This window comes from Gordionus sp. m RMFG-2023, chromosome 2 (genome assembly GCF_954871325.1).
Source record: "Gordionus sp. m RMFG-2023 chromosome 2, tfGorSpeb1-WG-v2, whole genome shotgun sequence".
In the NCBI taxonomy this organism is placed as follows: domain Eukaryota; kingdom Metazoa; phylum Nematomorpha; class Gordioida; order Chordodea; family Parachordodidae; genus Gordionus; species Gordionus sp. m RMFG-2023.
The window spans coordinates 10,633,174-10,651,807 of NC_088776.1; the positions used below are offsets into that span (position 1 = coordinate 10,633,174).

The 18,634-nt window shown below is 29.5% G+C and overlaps 2 protein-coding genes across 3 annotated transcripts in view; one reads left to right on the forward strand and one right to left on the reverse strand.

Annotated features, from left to right (window-relative positions):
• Positions 1 to 496: 496 nt before the first annotated feature.
• On the forward strand, positions 497 to 4,405 carry LOC135923432 (pre-mRNA-processing factor 19-like). The gene is made up of 8 exons (XM_065458167.1): positions 497 to 989; positions 1,031 to 1,098; positions 1,142 to 1,255; positions 1,299 to 1,455; positions 2,354 to 2,500; positions 2,757 to 2,959; positions 3,458 to 3,636; positions 3,988 to 4,405. Exons 1-8 carry the CDS (start codon positions 539 to 541, stop codon positions 4,208 to 4,210), a joined length of 1,542 nt encoding a protein of 513 aa, XP_065314239.1. The 5' UTR covers positions 497 to 538; the 3' UTR covers positions 4,211 to 4,405.
• Positions 4,406 to 4,957: 552 nt separating this feature from the next.
• LOC135923128 (GRIP1-associated protein 1-like) overlaps positions 4,958 to 18,634 on the reverse strand; it is a 33,804-nt gene continuing 20,127 nt past the window's right edge. Inside the window, exons 10-17 of one of the 2 annotated variants that reach the window (XM_065457715.1) lie at positions 18,457 to 18,624; positions 18,248 to 18,397; positions 16,609 to 16,740; positions 15,430 to 15,671; positions 14,109 to 14,256; positions 6,486 to 6,657; positions 6,005 to 6,237; positions 4,958 to 5,837 (exon numbers count right to left, since the gene is read on the reverse strand). In XM_065457715.1, coding sequence (XP_065313787.1) covers positions 5,685 to 5,837; positions 6,005 to 6,237; positions 6,486 to 6,657; positions 14,109 to 14,256; positions 15,430 to 15,671; positions 16,609 to 16,740; positions 18,248 to 18,397; positions 18,457 to 18,624 — 1,398 coding nt within the window. In that variant the 3' untranslated portion in view covers positions 4,958 to 5,684. Of the gene's footprint in view, positions 5,838 to 6,004; positions 6,238 to 6,485; positions 6,658 to 14,108; positions 14,260 to 15,429; positions 15,672 to 16,608; positions 16,741 to 18,247; positions 18,398 to 18,456; positions 18,625 to 18,634 lie in introns of both variants that reach the window. The other variant, XM_065457714.1, reaches the window with a different exon arrangement.

Below are 18,634 nucleotides of genomic sequence, written 5' to 3' on the forward strand. Positions count from 1 at the left end.
TTGGGTTATTATGTATTTCAGCAGACATGAATAAATATATTTTTTTCTGATAGTGGTATAAACAATATTTCTCCCCCATTGTATTCTTATTAATTTTGGGGTGTGGGGAGGCATATTTTTTTGGGATAAGGAGTGGTGGCAATTTGAATCGTCCCCCACCCAACTAGGTCTAGAATCGGGCCTACTACTCGGCCCATTATATTTATCAGAAATATCCTAATTTTTATAAATTTTTAGAGTTTCTTTCTATATAATCAATACATTAATATTTTATTAATGTTTTAAAGATTTTAACTATATTTCCGTAACTATTATTTAAGATTTTAATAAAAATTACTGAATTTATAAATAACAAATAGTTTTGCAAATCAATTAAATAAATTAATGATGTCAAATGAATACAATATATATAAAACACAAATCCTCAAAATAAATTGCAAAACGATGCTATTTTAACTTTTTAAATGTCTATTTTATTTGTGGAATTATAAATATATCATTCTGTAAATTTTAAATTCAATTTTTTTTCAAATTCAAAATGTCTTTAGTATGTGCTATTACTAATGAAATACCCGAAATTCCAGTTTTATCACCAGTTTCAGGATGTATTTTTGAAAGAAGAATTATAGAAAAATATTTGAGCGAAAAAGAAGTTGACCCAATCAATGGCGAAATTTTAACTTCAGACATGTTAATCGAAGTTAAAACTACCAGTAATTCTTCATCCCTTATTGTTAAACCACGTCCACCTTCTGCAACAAGTATTCCAGCACTTTTGAAATCTTTACAGGACGAATGGGATGCTTTGATGCTTCATAGTTTTACTATTAGGCAACAATTACAAACAACTAGACAAGAATTATCACATGCCTTATACCAACATGATGCTGCATGCAGAGTTATAGCAAGATTGAATAAAGAAGTAGCTGCTGCACGTGAAGCTTTAGCTACTCTGAAACCTCAGGTCCAAGCTATCCCGGCAGCTATTAGTAATATAGAATTGAATTTATTTATACTTTTTTTATTTTAGGCATTCAGAATATGGAAGAAGAAGTTAGTGAAAAGGGAAAAGAAGACTTAGAAGGAATGACAGAAAAGGTTTTTTTATTAATAGATTGTTTTTAATGATTTATTTTTTAAGGTTATACAAAAATTGCAAGACAGAGCTGCTATTTTAACTTCAGAAAGGAAAAAACGTTTAAAGACTATGCCAGAAGATTTAACCAAGCCAGATACGATTAAAACCTTCAAACAAGTTAATTATATTTATAAATATTAAGACCTTTATTAAATAAAAGACATCAAGCCATCTTGGATTGCATAGTGCCAGTGACCCAGGCATATTATGCCTAGATATTTCTATTTTAGACCCTTCAAAAGTTGTGACTGGTGGAAATGATAAGAATGCTGTTATTTTTGATAGTCAATCAAATCAAGTCATAGCAACTTTTAAAGGTACCTAAAACTATTAATAAAAATTTACATTTTTTATACAAATAATATTATAGCAGAAAGAATTATTAATAGATTATGATATTATTGTATTTTGATCATATTTTTTGGAACTAATACATTCTCATAAGAAATGTTTACTTAGGGTTCATCATTGATATTGGGACACTAAAAAATTTAAATATTTTGTTTACATTAGACTTCATTTATATAAAATAGTACTAGTTTAATATATCATTTTATAATAAGTATTAAGGAATATTCCAGGTCAAATTAAATTTGGAACTGTGTACCTAATTCATGTTATCTAAGACCCAATTTGTGTCAATTTTTTAAAATAGTCATTATATTAAAATCAAGATAATATTGTATAAGTCTGAAGATTTTGATACCTTTGCCTAATCTTGAGGCTTACATAATCTTATTTTGGATTTATCAGGCCATTTTTAAAAATTGACTCAAATCAGCCTTCAACACTAGACCTAACAAATCCAAGCTTATTTTTAGTCCTTATAACCTACATTGAATCTGATATTGTTCGTAACAAGGTTTAAGTTAAGTTAATTAAAAAAATTTATTATAAGCTTATATCACATTTAATTCCTTCATTTAGTTTAAAATTTGATTGTTTATTTTATCCATAAAATTATTTAATTTATAAATATCTGATTATTATCTTGAAACTATTCTTTCCTGTTCTTGACATAACCACTTCTAAATTTTGCCTAGTATCCGGTGAAAAAATCATCACTTTACTCCTGGAATATTTATAGTTTTAGTAGAGAGATAGTCCATTTAGATAATTAATTGTTAAATTTTGTTTTTTAATTTTTGGAGAAGCTTATACCTCCCAAATTTCCCCAGTAATTACATCATGAAACTTATTCATGTTATAATTTAGGTCACACCAAAAAGGTATCTTCAACTATATACCACAATGAAAGAGATTGCATCATCACTGCTTCCTGGGACAAAACTATTAGAATTTGGGATGTTCCTAATGAGAATTGTGTCAAGATTATTAAAGCTCATCTAGCTCCTATCACTGGTTAATAGAAATTGATTTTTTCCTATTCTGAGGAATACATTTTCGTTTAATTTATTATTCATAAAATGATTAAGTTAAAATAAGAGATCATATAATTTTCATTAAATCATATATTATATTAATTTTTATACCTTTTCAAATATTGATAAAATCTAATATTATTATTTATTTTTTAAATATTACAACTACAACATATATTTATTTATCATGCAATTTTATAAGACAATTTTTTGTAACTCCTTTCTGTTTAATAAAGGCATCTCGTTACACCCTACTGGGGACTATATATTGAGTAGTTCTTTGGATGAAACATGGGCATTTTCGGATATAAATAGCAGCGGAAAAATTGTTTGCAAAGTTAAAGACTCAACGCCATTAACATGTATTCAATTTCACCCTGACGGTCTTATATTTGGCGCTGGAGGCCAAGACGCCATCATCAAAATTTGGGATTTGAAGGTTTAAATTAGTAATGAAGATACTAATTTGTATCTTCAATTTTCGCTCTAATAACATATATCTAAAATGGTTTTGGGTAGAGCTGTGCCGATATTAAATTGATCTGGTTATAAATGTGCATATTTCATACTTGGCAGCTAATTTATGCATAAACATTAGAATATAGATATAATATAACATTGAAAATGATTGTTTTAAAACAAAATTATTTTATATGGATACTTTAAAATCGGCCGAAAAATTTATTCAGAATTAGGCTGATTTTATTTCCCGATACTGCTTAAAATTTTTTTGCATGATTTTATTAAGTTCTATTAACATACTAAAATGGTTTATATTAAAAATTTACTCCCTATTTTGTGCCAATTCCGAGATATAAACATTTATAATCAGGTCATTATAATATCAGCAAAAATATCTGGAAATTTCAAATTTGAGATTGAAATGGGCAGAAGTTATCATGTTTCAAATAAAAATAAATTTACCATTTTTATACAGGAAAAATCTAACGTGGCAAATTTCCCTGGACATAGTGGTCCAATATCTGCTCTTTCCTTTTCAGAAAACGGTTATTATTTGGCCACCTCTGCCGACGACAGTCTCATTAAGCTTTGGGATCTGAGGAAATTGAAGAACTTCAAGACCATTAGTTTACTCGAGAATGAGGAGGATGTTAAGTTTAGTATTTTTCAATATTATTTTTTATGACATGAATGTAGATTAGTCAGAGGGGAAAAAAAATAGATCCCTTATTCTCTGCAATTTTTTCGATTTAACATTCTTTAAATTCGACGGGATTAATATCATTGATGGATTTGTTCATTTAGCCCATAATTATTTTCTCAAATCTAATAAATGAAAATCATTTTATCTAGATGATAAACATAATAATATGGTCCTATTTGTTCTGGGTCTTGGTCAAAATAAATAAAATCAATGGTCTTATAAAAGTTTTAATATAATTATAAAGCAATTAAATTATTAGTTGCCACGATTTTTAATACCATTATCCTCTTCTTAATAAAAAGGTATGACATAAAGTGCCTCTCATTCGACAGCTCGGGCAATTACTTAGCCGTAGCAGGTAATGACGTCAGAATCTATTTGGCTAAGCAATGGAATTTACTAGCCAATTTTTCGAATCCCGGCACCGAGAAAGCTCACATTAACACTGGTGTTAAATTCGGGCCAAACGCTTCTTTCCTTGCTTCTACTGGCATGGATAGAGCTTTACGATTTTACTCAACTTAATATACATTTATTTGTAAGCATTATAATCTACATGACATTATGTCGTTTTAATTAGATGTATACAATTTTACATTGATCATAAAACATGAATGTTTCAAATTTTATGGGTTTTTTAAACAATATTTTATTTTATTTTTATTATTTCAATTCATATCTTCATAATAGTGTATATTGGAAAATAAATTTATATTATAACTTCTTTTATTAATAAATATAAAAATTTCAAAATAAAAATTGTGTAGGTTTCTTAATTAACTAATTTAATATGGTTAGCATTAAGGCTCTCAAAAAAAAATCAACTCGTTTTTGAATTTTAAAAATTAAATGTTTTTATAAATTTAATATTTGTTTTTCATTAATTTTATACATTTTGATTTATATGTTGGTTGTTTACTAGGCATTTTAAAAAAAATTTTGATCTGAGTTCTAGCTATTTTCTAATATTAATGGACCTCAATCTAAAGCACACTTACTAGTATTGTTAAACGGTTCGATTTAGCCAATTTTAAATTAAGATTTTAGCCAAAATAATATTACAATAACCTAGAGATTTCGTTAATAGATGTCCAAACCATTCTGCTATCTATGAGCCAAATCTCTAGGGTTGCCTAATATTTTTGGCTAAAATATTGGTTATCGTTTAACAACACCAGTCACTTGAACACATGTTGCTTCATTCAAACAAACAAAAAATAGAATTCGTACGATCTTAAAATAAGGGCTGATTTTTACCAAATGTTTTGATGTGGCATAATTTATTATATAATTCATATTAAAAAAATTCAAGCAGCTTTTACATTATAAATGATCAATATTTTAATAAATAAATAAAATATAAAGTGTAGATGGATGGTATAAATTAAATAATAAATTAAATCTGCAATTTTTGATAATAATTTTGATAAATTGTACATTTTCTAAAAATTAAAAAAAAAATTGTAGTATCAAAGTTATCTATTTTCATAAAGACTGTTTTATAACAATATGGTATAATCAATTTAGAAGCGATCCAAGCATATAAAAAATAATAACAGAGATTTCTTTTGCAATAATTTTAAATTACAAGATAAAATTAATTCCAAGGTATATTTATATTAATAAATTAAATTATTAGATAATTTTTTTCGTCGTATTCAGTTTCCAAACATTTACATTATAGTAGAGTTGTTAAAAGCCATATTCGGTCAATTTAAAAAACGACCCAATTAAGATTTTAAACAAAATAACATTATGTAAGCTTAAAGATTTTGCATATAGCTGGCAGATGATGTTCGATGCTTATATAATATTTTAGCTAAAATCCTAATCGGATTGTTTTGAAAAATCGGGCTTTTTAGCAATACTACTTCTTAGTTCACCATGCTTAGTATATTAAGATAAACCTGTTAAATATATCTTATAAGTGTTAAGTGCACATATTATATGATTTAATAATCAAATTTAAATATTAAACAGACAAGCGTGTTTTATTTGATTAATCTGTGCAAATATTCAGAGAAGTGTGTGTTTCGATGTGATTTTCGTATTCATTTGGACACTCAGGTGGACTTTCGCGCCCATCGAAATCTTTTTGAGCGGAAGTTAAATTCTTTATGACACATATTTCCTTGGACATGACCTCTAAATCCTTTTAATTATAAGTTTTATAAGAACTATACCCGCAAATTCAAGCAAAATGAATTTTTTTTTAAAAATATATTTCCTCACAACCTTATGATAGCTTAAAAATTTTGAAAAATGGTGGTAGAGCATTACAAAAGTGGACTTTTTAATAAATTAATATAATCGTCAAACTTTTTCGATCATAATATTTTTAGTGAGCGTTTCTTCCAACATGATTTTCAATCTTTTATTTGTATTTATGAGGTCCTCGTAACTGGGGTTACTACCCGTGGCATTATTGGCAAAATGAGAAGAAGTCGTCAAGTTATTCAAATTGTTGTTGATAAAATTATTGAATTTGAGGGCTAAAAGCTTTTTGAGTGGTTGATCCATAGAGGCAACCGAATGTTCGGAATTAGTTTCGGCTATGTTTAAAATGATTGGTTAGCATAAATTTCAAAAATTTGGATTTATCAAATGATTACGAGTAATAAGACCTAAAATGAATCAAGAAATTTAAAAATAACATTCGAAAACTATCTTTTAAAACATTCCCCAAAACAAAATATAAGAGCAGATTTTTTTAAAATCACCATAAAAATGATAAAATAAAGTTTTTAAAAGAAATAAATTTTCGTTTTATTTAAAAAGGAGCAAATGATAATTGAAGAACCATATAAAGGCATCCCTTTATTGTTTTCGCTAATTGCATATTTTTCGATGATTTCATTTTTCCTCATGAGATCATCTGCTAAGCCAGCCGCGCTTTCCTCCAAATATTTAACCCGTTCTTGCAATAAAGCGTTCTCCCCGGTTCCATTGCACGTTTCTTTCAACATGTTTAACTTTGTATAAAAAAGAATGAATTTATATAAAAAATTTTGCTAAAGTAACTAGTCATATTTCAAAGGAAAATAATTAACTAGTTATTTTTACAAATGTAACGATAAAAGTAGCTAGTTACTTTAAAAAATAAATATAGTATATCCATTCACTTTATAAGATTTCCCAAATTTAAAATATTGTTTATTAAATAAAAAGTAGGTTTCCAGAAAATCGAATAAAGAACTATTCTTATAAGATTCGTGAATTTCAAATCGAATAATTTTAATATTCATTTTTGTACGACTAGAATAATTAAATAATTCATATTTGCAATATAAATTTGGGTTTATGAAACAAATCACTATCACAATCAAAAAAAAATCAATATTGAAAATGCAAAAAAATTAACATATTTGAATATGATTTTATAATTAACGAATAATTAGAATATTTACCAAAATTTAAGAATAATCAGTATAAATAATTAGAATTTATCACTTGTCAAAGATTTTTTAATTATTCGGTTATTTGTATTCTTATATTTAGAATCGAATAATTTCTGATAGACCTAATATAATGTCATATACATCAAGAGCTTCTGTAGAAGGTTTGCTTATTTTTAGAGAAAAGCTAGCACACCTTTCAGAAATCAAATTAGTTTATTTGTTATGAAAATCAAAAAATGTTGCTAAAGTTAGTAGTTACATAAAAAAAATAACTGTAACTAGTTATATTTGAAAAATTTGTATAACTCCTGTAATGTTGGAATGTAACTGCCAAAAATAACTATTATTTTTAAAAATATTAATGTAATAAATCTATATGAATATATTTAAATTAATTTTATTTGTAATATGTTGTAATAAATTAATTTTAAATTATTACCTTAGTTATCTACCCTTTAGCTTTTTTTTTTTGGGGGGGGGGGGTATTTAAATCGACTGTCTATATTGTAAATATCAATCGATTCAATAATAAATAAATTATTATTTTACTGGGAAGATGGTATCACATATTTTACATTGGACAGGACACGAATTTATATGACCACGAGGGAGTAAGTTAAAAATTCAAATTTAATAAAAAATAGTTTTATATGATGTATAAATAAACATTTAACAGGAATGATATTCAGCAAAACAATTTTTTATGTTCGAAAGACATAGTGCGAAGTTACATATTTAACATATTCATCTGGATCGCGCTTCTTGGCTAAATTGCTATATTTTTTGAATCTCCTTCTCGATCCGCACTTGACTGACAAATGTTTTGATTCATATTGCCCCACTTTCATCCGCCTTCTTTTCCGGCAAAATATCTCCATTTATCAATTCTATCGAGATTTCTCTTCTTAATATTTCGCTCTGTTTAAAGTTGAGTGTATGTCTTGAATATAACATAAATCATCAATAAATCTTATCGAAACTTTTTAAGATAAAAAAAATGATACGATTGATTGCGAATAAAATAACAATCGTTGAAATGATAACTTTTCTTGAATGACACTTACAAAAAAAAACATTCTATTTATAACAATAATATAATAGAAGTATGTGGCCTATCTTCATGATAATTAGATGTAACCATATTTTATAGATATATATTTTTATATTATAACACGTCAATCATATAATCACGTGGTGTTTTATATATATAGTTGATATAACATAGAAAGAGGAGATATATTATTATTAAATTTTTGGTAAATTTATTTTTGAAAATGATTATTGTATGTTTTTATTAAATAAAAAAGAAGTTCTTTATAATTTTATCTATTTCTATATAGCTTTAGAACGTCTTTTAGGTACGCAATTTCGGTTAAAATTTAAATTGAGTAAATAAAATTAAGGGTGAAAGAAAGGGGTTTTTATAGTATGGACAGAGTTGGGCCATTGCCTTTATATGGTAATGATGGTGCACAGCTCTGGGTGCCCTATTGCGGCTTCGCCGCTACATCCTACCAACTTTCCCCTATTTGCGAGAAAGTTGTGGATGTAACTGAATACCTGGGCCTTTATGGCTTTAGTATTCCTAAGGCTTTATTATAATAACTAATCAAAAATTTTCGATATTACCAAATATAGAAAAAGAAAACAATAATGATAGTAAACAGTAATATAAGGGTATTTATATAAATAAATATTGTAAGGATGTATCGTTCTGATGTTTGATTATTGTTAGACATCCAAATTCGTGATGGTTCATCTGCAGGGTTGTCTTCGGACGGTATCCATTGGATGTTTTGTGAGACGCAAGTAAAGTTAACGAGGCCCAGCTTCTGTAGAATTTGGGTAACGACGATTTCTATTGACGGGGACCTGGATCCGCCTTTCCTGAAGGTGTAATAGGTCACAGTAGAATCTGTAAAGATCATGGGTCGTTGCCCCTCGCTCAGCGCTAGGATGGCTCCCATTCCTGCCGCAAGCACTTCTTTGGCGTTGATATGCGCTATCGCATGGCTTGGAATATTGAAGAGGAGACAATATAACCCCGCACAAATATGCTCACCGCTATATGTCATTCCAAAATCGGACGGATCGCCAAGAGTCATCAGCGATTTTTCTCAAGTGTCCAAGAATTTCTTGCACTACCCGTTCAAGCTCAAATCAATTCCCCTGATGTCCGCCAAACTAAACCAGGCCAGATTTGCCTGCAAAATAGACATAAGATCGGCATTCTTTTCCATACCTTTAGCCGAAAGTGCCCGCCCCTTCTTCGGGGTTAGATTTGACAATACAAACTATGCCTATAAGGTTCTCCCCATGGGCGCCTCATACAGCCCGTATTGCTTACAATTTATCATTCTCGACGCCTGTGCTAAAACTGTCAGGAAGGCCTTTTACAACGTTTATCTGGACGATATCCTAATCTACGGGGATACTGAATTTGACGTCAAGTGGTCCACTAGATCACTGCGCTGTACATTAGAAGGATGGGGGCTCCAGATAGCCGCGGAAAAATCGGTTTTAGACCCTACCGACAAAATATCATACCTAGGAGTCCCGATCGATCTCACAAATAAAACAATAACAGCTGACACAAATACTAGGCGGCGTCTCGAGAAATGCTTACAAATATTCAGGCGGCATTCATACCAACACCTCGAGCTAGGGCGAGACTTAGCAGCAAATGTTTTAGGCGTAGTAAACCATTATGCATATACTATCACTGGCATGTCCAGACTATTTTCACCGTATTATATTACTATGAACAATGCGCCACTTACTCCAGTCACTGATTCATATCTCGCATTTCGCAAAGCAAGTATAATAATCGAAGCGATGAAAGAGCCACTGGCTCTACGTTATTACGCGAATACCCCAGTCTATACCGACGCGTCGAACTCACACATTGGTATCTGCCTATGGGACACCAATTTTACCTCAGTTTTGTACAATGAGGCTTGTCTCCTCTTCAATATTCCAAGCCATGCGATAGCACATATCAACGCCAAAGAAGTGCTTGCGGCAGGAATGGGAGCCATCCTAGCGCTGAGCGAGGGGCAACGACCCATGATCTTTACAGATTCTACTGTGACCTATTACACCTTAAGGAAAGGCGGATCCAGGTCCTCGTTAATAGAAATCGTCATTACCCAAATTCTACAGAAGCTGGGCCTCGCTAACTTTACTTGCGTCTCACAAAACATCCAATGGATACCGTCCGAAGACAACCTTGCAGATGAACCATCACGAATTTGGATAGCTAACCGAGAACATCTAGACCTGTTCGGAGATAGAATATTAACTGGACAAACTAGCCTACAAGAGGAAGATGCCTTATTCGGTACAGAATCAACTATTGACACACCCTCTCTAATCTCTAACCTACCGAGTATGAACTCCACTATCTCTCACCAATGGGAGAACATCTCAATCAGCTCCCGTGACCTTGCTCTCAACTAATCAAAAATTCTCTAACAATAATCAAACATCAGAACGATACATCCTTACAATATTTATTTATATAAATACCCTTATATTACCGTTTACTATCATTATTGTTTTCTTTTTCTATATTTGGTAATATCGAAAATTCTACGTCCTATTATGACTCGAATCAAGGTGTTCCGTGAAAATCGGTCCTTTCGGGACAGGGGCTACGTCCCCTCCACGTCCAACACTTACAGGAGACCCGAAAGGAAAGACGCGGCCACCACCAGGGGTAAGAAAAGGAAGTAGTCTTACCCTGGTCTCTATCTCTTCCATTCTCCTGCTACCTTCTACACTATCTCTTTCTACTACTTCTCACGCAGCCCTTCCGGGGGAGGTTGCGACGGGGGCTTCACCGCTACATCCTACCAACTTTCCCTTCTACTGTGACCTATTACACCTTCAGGAAAGGCGGATCCAGGTCCCCGTCAATAGAAATCGTCGTTACCCAAATTCTACAGAAGTTGGGCCTCGCTAACTTTACTTGCGTCTCATAAAACATCCAATGGATACCGTCCGAAGACAACCCTGCAGATGAACCATCACGAATATGGATGGCTAACCGAGAGCATCTAGACCTGTTCGGAGATATAATCTTAACTGGACCAATTAACCTACAAGAGGAAGATGTCTTCTTATTCGGTACAGAATCAACTATTGGCACACCCTTTCTAATCTCTAACCTATCGAGTATGAACTCCACTATCTCTTACCAATGGAAAAACATCTCAATCAGCTCCCGTGACCTTGCTCTCAACTAATCAAAAATTCTCTAACAATAATCAAACATCAGAATGATACATCCTTACAATATTTATTTATATAAATACCCTTATATTACTGTTTACTATCATTATTGTTTTCTTTTTCTATATTTGGTAATATCGAAAATTTTTGATTAGTTATTATAATAAAGCCTTAGGAATACCAAAGCCATAAAGGCCCAGGTATTCAGTTACATCCACAACTTTCTCGCAAATAGGGGAAAGTTGGTAGGATGTAGCGGCGAAGCCTATTAAACTTTTTACAAATATATTTAATTCGATCCAAAATTATTTTGACAATTACTTTTGTTATAAAATAATTTTTATTTTTATTGTAAGGCATGTATACAAAATTTTGTTTTTATAATAAGAATCAAAAAAGTTTGCAAATGATAAAAGCAATAGTTCTTATAAAATCGGGTTAGGTTTCGCACTCAATTACGTTATTCCTTGCAAAAAAAATTTTAAGACAAATTTAGATATTTTTACAAGTTTGCATCATCTTCCAACACGCTATCGTTTCCGTTACATTTTGTTCGGAAGCCAATTCGCATTTCATTATCTTGATCAATACACAATTTGAAGAGTATTTAATATCAACTAGATCAGAATAAAGGTTGTTCCATCCTTCATATTGTTTGTTACTATGTTCTCCTTCAGATAGAATACTGATTCACATTCCAATAATTAGACGTGTCTGTGACTGAGAATCGAGCCTGTAACCACTTTTTTTATACTCCATTGACATAATTTATTATCGAAATAGCCGAGAATATCCTTTCCATTGTTAGAACTTAAGGGACTAACCGTTCTTACTTTTAGAAATGTCATTGCACTGGCCATATCAGATAATGGAACTAAGGTTAAGCCTTCCGTCATGTGCCACAAATGAGATGTAAACGTCGGTATCAAATTAAAAAAAAGCTAGGAGAGTCGTGCAAATGATTTTATTTAGATGAAAGTTAGAAACAACAATCACTAAGGATAATTGGTCTGCTTCGCTCGACGGGAGATAATAAGTCGAAATTTGTTAGTCAATGCTTTAATGAACAATTTATAATTTTGTAATAAAAAATTATTTTATAAACACTACATGATGAAAAATATTATTTATTATTCGATTAATATTCGAATATCCTTTTTACTAATCGAATAAGAATAATATCATTCGTCAGTGATACAGGCTGAAAGGATTAAAGTTGGTAGGCACATAAATTTTGTACCAGCAATAAGAATATATTAATTTTTTTTAATTTGAGTGACAAGGGGGTACATTAAAAATAAAAATTGATTTTATGTACAATGATTTCTAAACAAGTCGCACACATCCAATGATGTATAGTATATACTACTAGATTGACAATTCATTAATTAAAGAGTGTCCATACATAGGAGTCAGCTGTAGCGCCATGGTTTGCAAGTAGACTAATTGTCTTATCTATCATTATATGAATGCTATTAATGTCATTTAATCCTTGTGCAAACCACAAATGGCGCTACTAATTTCTAAGTATGAAAACTTTTAAATGCATATATGAATGAATCGCCTAAACATTAGTTATACAATTATTACACAAACCCTTCTATTTCATTCTAAAAACGAATAAAAAAATACCCAAACCCAAAAACATTGTATTATTTTTGGAACATGGAATGGGAATTTAATAGGTTTAAAAAATATTTCCCTCCCAAAGTATGTACATATTTTTTATCAATGTAAACTAAAAAAAATTATATATTTTATATTTATTTATCTTTGCCCCTCCCCCTTCTTTTTTGGATAATTTTAATCATGATCCAGTGTGAAAATAGTCATATTTGAATACAACATAATTTTAAAATATTTACCAGTTTAAAATGGATCGTGAATATTGAACTGGGGTGGTTTCGCTAAAAGGGATTTAATGTTAAACGCAACGGAATCAATAAATCAATATGTATGTTTTCTTTAAGAAAATGGATGTATATAATCACCAGATACCTACCTGTAGAGGTCAAAATTTCAGGGCCCCACCCGGATTCAAAAATAAATTTATTCTCAAGTCTGGACCGGATCTAAATAAAAAAATTGGCCCAGTCCGGATTTTTATTTTTAAATATTTTATAACCCGTCTCAGGTTATTAAGCCTATCCCGGTTCGGATTTTTAAAAGATCTCGGATTTTGTTTTCCAAAGTGGATAGTGTTTATAAGCAGCCTATAAAAAAAATTGTAGTCAAGATAAACAAACGACATTAATATAATCAACATGCATAAAAAGTGAATATTTTTATTAAATATAATATTTAAAATTTTTAGGATCGAAGAAAGTGGTAAGTAACAATTAAGAAATTATATTTTTTTAAAAAAGGAAAAGTATTAATGTACAATGTCAAAAGAAAAAATTTCAATGGGTGCAAGAATTCACCTAGAAACTGTCATAAATGTATGTCTGAGAATGTTATAAAATTACATTTAACACCAACTTCAATTGAAAAAAAATATATTGCAAATCATAAATATTATCTAAATATTCTGAAAATTAATGAACTTTTCTTGTAAAAAGGATACCTTTAATGGGATGCTTCTATCTACATGTCTAATGTAAAATACCTCTTTCATCGAGCATTTATTTGTCTAGATATAAAAATTTTTTTGACCAACTCTGTGGATAGCTCATATATTAAATATTAAAATACCATTAACTAACCACAATTTTAATGATATTCTTCTTCTTTTAATAAATTAAAGCAGATGTTTAACAAAAACGGTAATATTTATTTTTATTTAAAAAAACCTGATTTTGATAAGTCGATGCTACATTGTTCGTCGCTTTTTGCGCGTTGAGTGAGACTTTATTCTCGTCATTGGGGGTAAAATTAGAGCCATAATTGTGATTTTTTACAAAATTCGTCCCATTGCTCACCAAGCTCCAAGAAGACACGCTACTAAATTATAATATTTTTTTAAACCGATATTTTTGGCATTTTGCACAAAAAACTTTAAAGTTTTAAAATAAAAACTAATCAAAAGATTTGCCTATATTTTTTTTTACAAGATTTGGAACTTTAGGTAAAACTTGATAAGAAATCTCGAAAAAATTTTCACAGATCAAAATCTTTGTTTATATTTAAAAGCATTTCAAACTCTACTTTAAAAAAATTTTATATTATAATTTTAAATTTAAAAAAAATGCGAACGCCCGATTCGGGCCGATTTTTAAAAACGATCTGTCTATGGTTTTAGGCAAAATAATATGTGAGCCTGGAAATTTTGCCTATAGATGGCAGAAAAGTTTAGACCTCTATTTGTTAAATCTCGAGGTTTAAAGGATATTATTTTGGCTAAAATCTTAATCGAGTCGTTTTTAAAAATTGAAAATAATCAGGCTTTTTCAACAACCCTAAATAAAATTTCTTATTTTTCCAGAAAATTGAAACACATGCATTTTTGCCTTCAGGTGAAAAATAAATGATTACCCTGAAAGGGGACTTTAATTTTATTAAAGGCGTCATCTTGCTAATAACAATCAATCAGTTGACAAAATAATTGTTGTAATATTCAAATGAGTTAAAGAAAAATGAATAAAAAAAATGTATTATTCAAAATAGATAAAGTTCAAGATTATTTAAGTTTGTTGTTTAAACACTATGTAAATATATAGTATAGAAAAGTATATATAATCGGGAATATTTTACTTGAAAAATTAATTATTATTATTATTTTGCGAACTTAATTTTTAATCTTTTAATTTTAATTATGATTATGTAATTACAAATTATATTAATTAATAAAGTATTAGTAGTTAATTTATTTATACTAATTATTTGTATTCTCTTTAATTCTTACAACATTTGTTACCGAAACATTATGTTCTATGGGCATATTCAGTCTAATTAACTTTTCATTATTTGACAATAATGATTCTTTTATTTTATTTCAATTTACGACAAAAAATATAAAGTTCTAGTTGTCTAATCGAAAATAGATTATAAAATCTCAACTTGCCGGCTCATCATGGATGAATAAACTCTTTTCATAAACTGTACGCTCTTTTAGTTTTAGCCATAAAAAAATGGAAATGCTAATTCTTATTAACTAACAATACACATGTATACTTTTTATCTTCATCCGAGATGTAGTTGGTATTGGTTGCGTTGTTGCAATAAGACTCATTCCTGGACACTATGGAAGAGGGTGAAACGCTTTTAACGAAATTATTAGGATTGCCAAAATAACTGATTTGAGTTTGCGGACTGGCAGGAAACGACTTAGAGGTCGTGGCGGAAGATGACATAAATTCTTGCAATTTTTCGGCTCGTTTCTTTTCATTAACGAATTGACGTTTCATATCTTTCAACTAAATGAAGGGAGGGGGGGGGGTGAAAATTGAGATCAATATTAATTAGGAGGTAGTAGGTAGTGTTGTTAAACGGTTTGTTTTGAGCCGATTTTTAAAAACGGCTAACTCAATATTTTAGCCAGAAAAATATTGCCTAAGCCTCGAGATTTCGATAATATATGTCTAGACCTTTGTTCCTTCTATGAGCAGAATCTTCAGATTTACGTAATATTTTTCTGGATAAAATATTGAGTTAGCCGTTTTTAAAAATCGGTTCAAAAAGAGCCGTTTAACAACACTAGTAGTAGGCAATCAAGATTTAAGTCAAAAATAAAAATACCAAAATTTCGAGATTTTGCCCCAAAGTGGTGACAAAATTTTCTTCCATCTTATGATTAAATATCAAGGCTTATGTAATATTATGCAGGGTTATATTTTATTTCGCTGTTTTTAAAAAGATAGGTTAAATCAAGGTTTCTAACAACACGAATCCTAACTCGTTAACGAAAACTTTATTTTTTTTTTGAAAATGTCATTTGATAGAAACAACAGTAATTTTGATTATAGGTATTTCGAAATGAAAAATTTTGAGGGGAGTCTAAAACAAGCTAATAATTTATGGGTCCAAGAAATTACTAGTGTAAAGTAGATAGACTGCACCCTAGCTCATATTAATCTTTGTTCTTAATATAAAAACAGCCAGCCCTCGGATACTTATTATAATTATAGATTTTGAAATAAGGTCAGAAAATGATAACCTTAAAATACGATAAGTTTTACATTATTTATTCTTTTTAAATCTAACATTTACATTCTAATCAGACCTTCACTTATAGCTCTAAAAAGAAAAAAAAGTGACTAGCTAGTAGATAACCATGTCATCAAATATTCAAACATAATCTTTCTCTAATCGGATGAAAATAAAACAAACAAATAATTATTAATCTTTTTTAACTTGGGAATTCAATTTTTTCTCGCAAATCTTATAATCATCCTTCAATTCGTTCAAATCTCGCGTCAAATTTGCGTTATCCTCCTTCAGATTTTTGACTTCTTCTCTCAGATTATTAACGAGACCATCCTTTTGCTTAGAAAAATATGAATAAAACAAAATTAATTTAATTTGAAAAAATTTATTTGACCTATTTATTCGTTGGTTACAATGAGACGAGAGAAAAGATGTTAACTTTGAAAAAAAAAAATTCCTGATAAACGATTTGAAAGAGATAATCTAGCTGTATTCAACCCAAAAAATATGGCTTCTAAAGAAGCTAATATCGATTTTTGTATATTAAATAAAACTGATTATTTTTCTTTTTATACTGGGTCCAAATTGAACTATTAGTTTAGTAGTTAACAAAGTTTTAAAATAACAATGTTAATCGAATTAATATTTTAGTTTTTCAAATTTTGATTATAAATATATTTTTTAAATATTCAAAAAAATATACATTAATTTAAATCTCAAATATTATTAATATACATCTTATATTTAGTATACATTGTTAAGTATATGTTATATATTTTCTCAACTCAATAACAGATGATTTTTATATTTTATCTTTAACTAATTTATGATTATACTTGCATCTCACGAGAAAATCTATAAAGTTAAAACATTTTAATTAATATAGGGGCTAGTTGAACTATAGGACATGTCATACATAAAATTAAGAATCTAGCTTATTTAAACCTTAGCCTATTATAGATTTTAATGGTGTAAATCTGCACATTAAATTATTTTAGAAATAATTATTTATAATTTTATATAAGACAAGAAAATTTGATATCAATTTTGTAATTAATATTATATCTTTGGCTAATTTATTTATACATGTATCTCACGAGAAAATCTATAGTTATAAAAACGTTTTAATAAAATCTTTATGCAATGAGCGCAGCTTTAAATTAACCAATCATGTCTTATTGTCCCCCAGGTGTTGCGATGGATATAGTCCATATACCAAAGTTATAAAAGAACATGATGTTAAAGTATCTTCGAAGACTGATATTAATATCATGTGAACTTGCATGATATATCCAAAAATGTTAGCTGCTTTTTTTCCAAATCATTTTTGCTATTTGCAAAAGAAGACATCATTATTCAAATTTATATATATAGATTTGGAAAGTCCAGTAAAATCTCAATCTATAAAACTATCTCATTCTAGAACACTTCATTCTTTAACACTTTCACATTCTCCACCCAAGGTCATATTTATAAACTGAAAAATAAAAACAAATCTCCATCTAGGGTATTTTAACTTTCTAGAACAATCCTTCTAGAGCATTTCCTCTTTCTAGAACACCTTCTCTCTCTAGAGCATTTCCTCATTCTGGAACATCTTTTCCATTTAGAATAATTTCTCTTTCTAGAAAACCTTCTTCATCTAGAGCATTTCTACCAAATATATTATGAAATTTGAAATAAATTTTAAAAATTAAAATGCCATTTTATCGGATAGAAAAATTATATAATATTGGCAGATAACCCATATTTTTAAAAAGATGAAATATCGGCCAGATCCGATTCGATAAAAAATACCCCCCCCCCCCCTTTAATGAACATACGAAAATATGTATAAATAACCAACCTTTATTTCCGCTTCAAAATTTCGAGAGGCTTCCTCCAAATCGCTGCCCAAATTTTGGAGATCGTTTTGTAATTCCTTCACCCGATCTTCGGATGATCTTAGATTTTTCTCCATTACCGTTGCCGTTAAACACTCTTCAATATAATTTTTCTATTTATTTTTAAAAAAAACTCGTTAATTAAGTTAAGTTATAATATATACAAATGTACCTTGTAACCATCGAGCTGAGAAACTAATTCGTTAGTCCTTTTATCGCGTTCCGCCTCGGTTTTATCCAATGTTTGCGTCAGTTCCGAAATGGTTTGATTACAATCCACAAATCGTGATTCATAATTTCGGTTGGAGGCTAGGCATTGATTCAAAGATTCTTCCCTTGACTTTTTTTTA

Coding starts and splice junctions, on each gene's coding strand:
- LOC135923432 (XM_065458167.1), top strand. CDS start 539: ATGTCTTTAGTATGTGCTATTACTAATGAAATACCCGAAATTCCAGTT. Junction 2,501..2,756: donor TCATCTAGCTCCTATCACTG/GTTAATAGAAAT, acceptor TGTTTAATAAAG/GCATCTCGTTACACCCTACT. Junction 2,960..3,457: donor TCAAAATTTGGGATTTGAAG/GTTTAAATTAGT, acceptor ATTTTTATACAG/GAAAAATCTAACGTGGCAAA.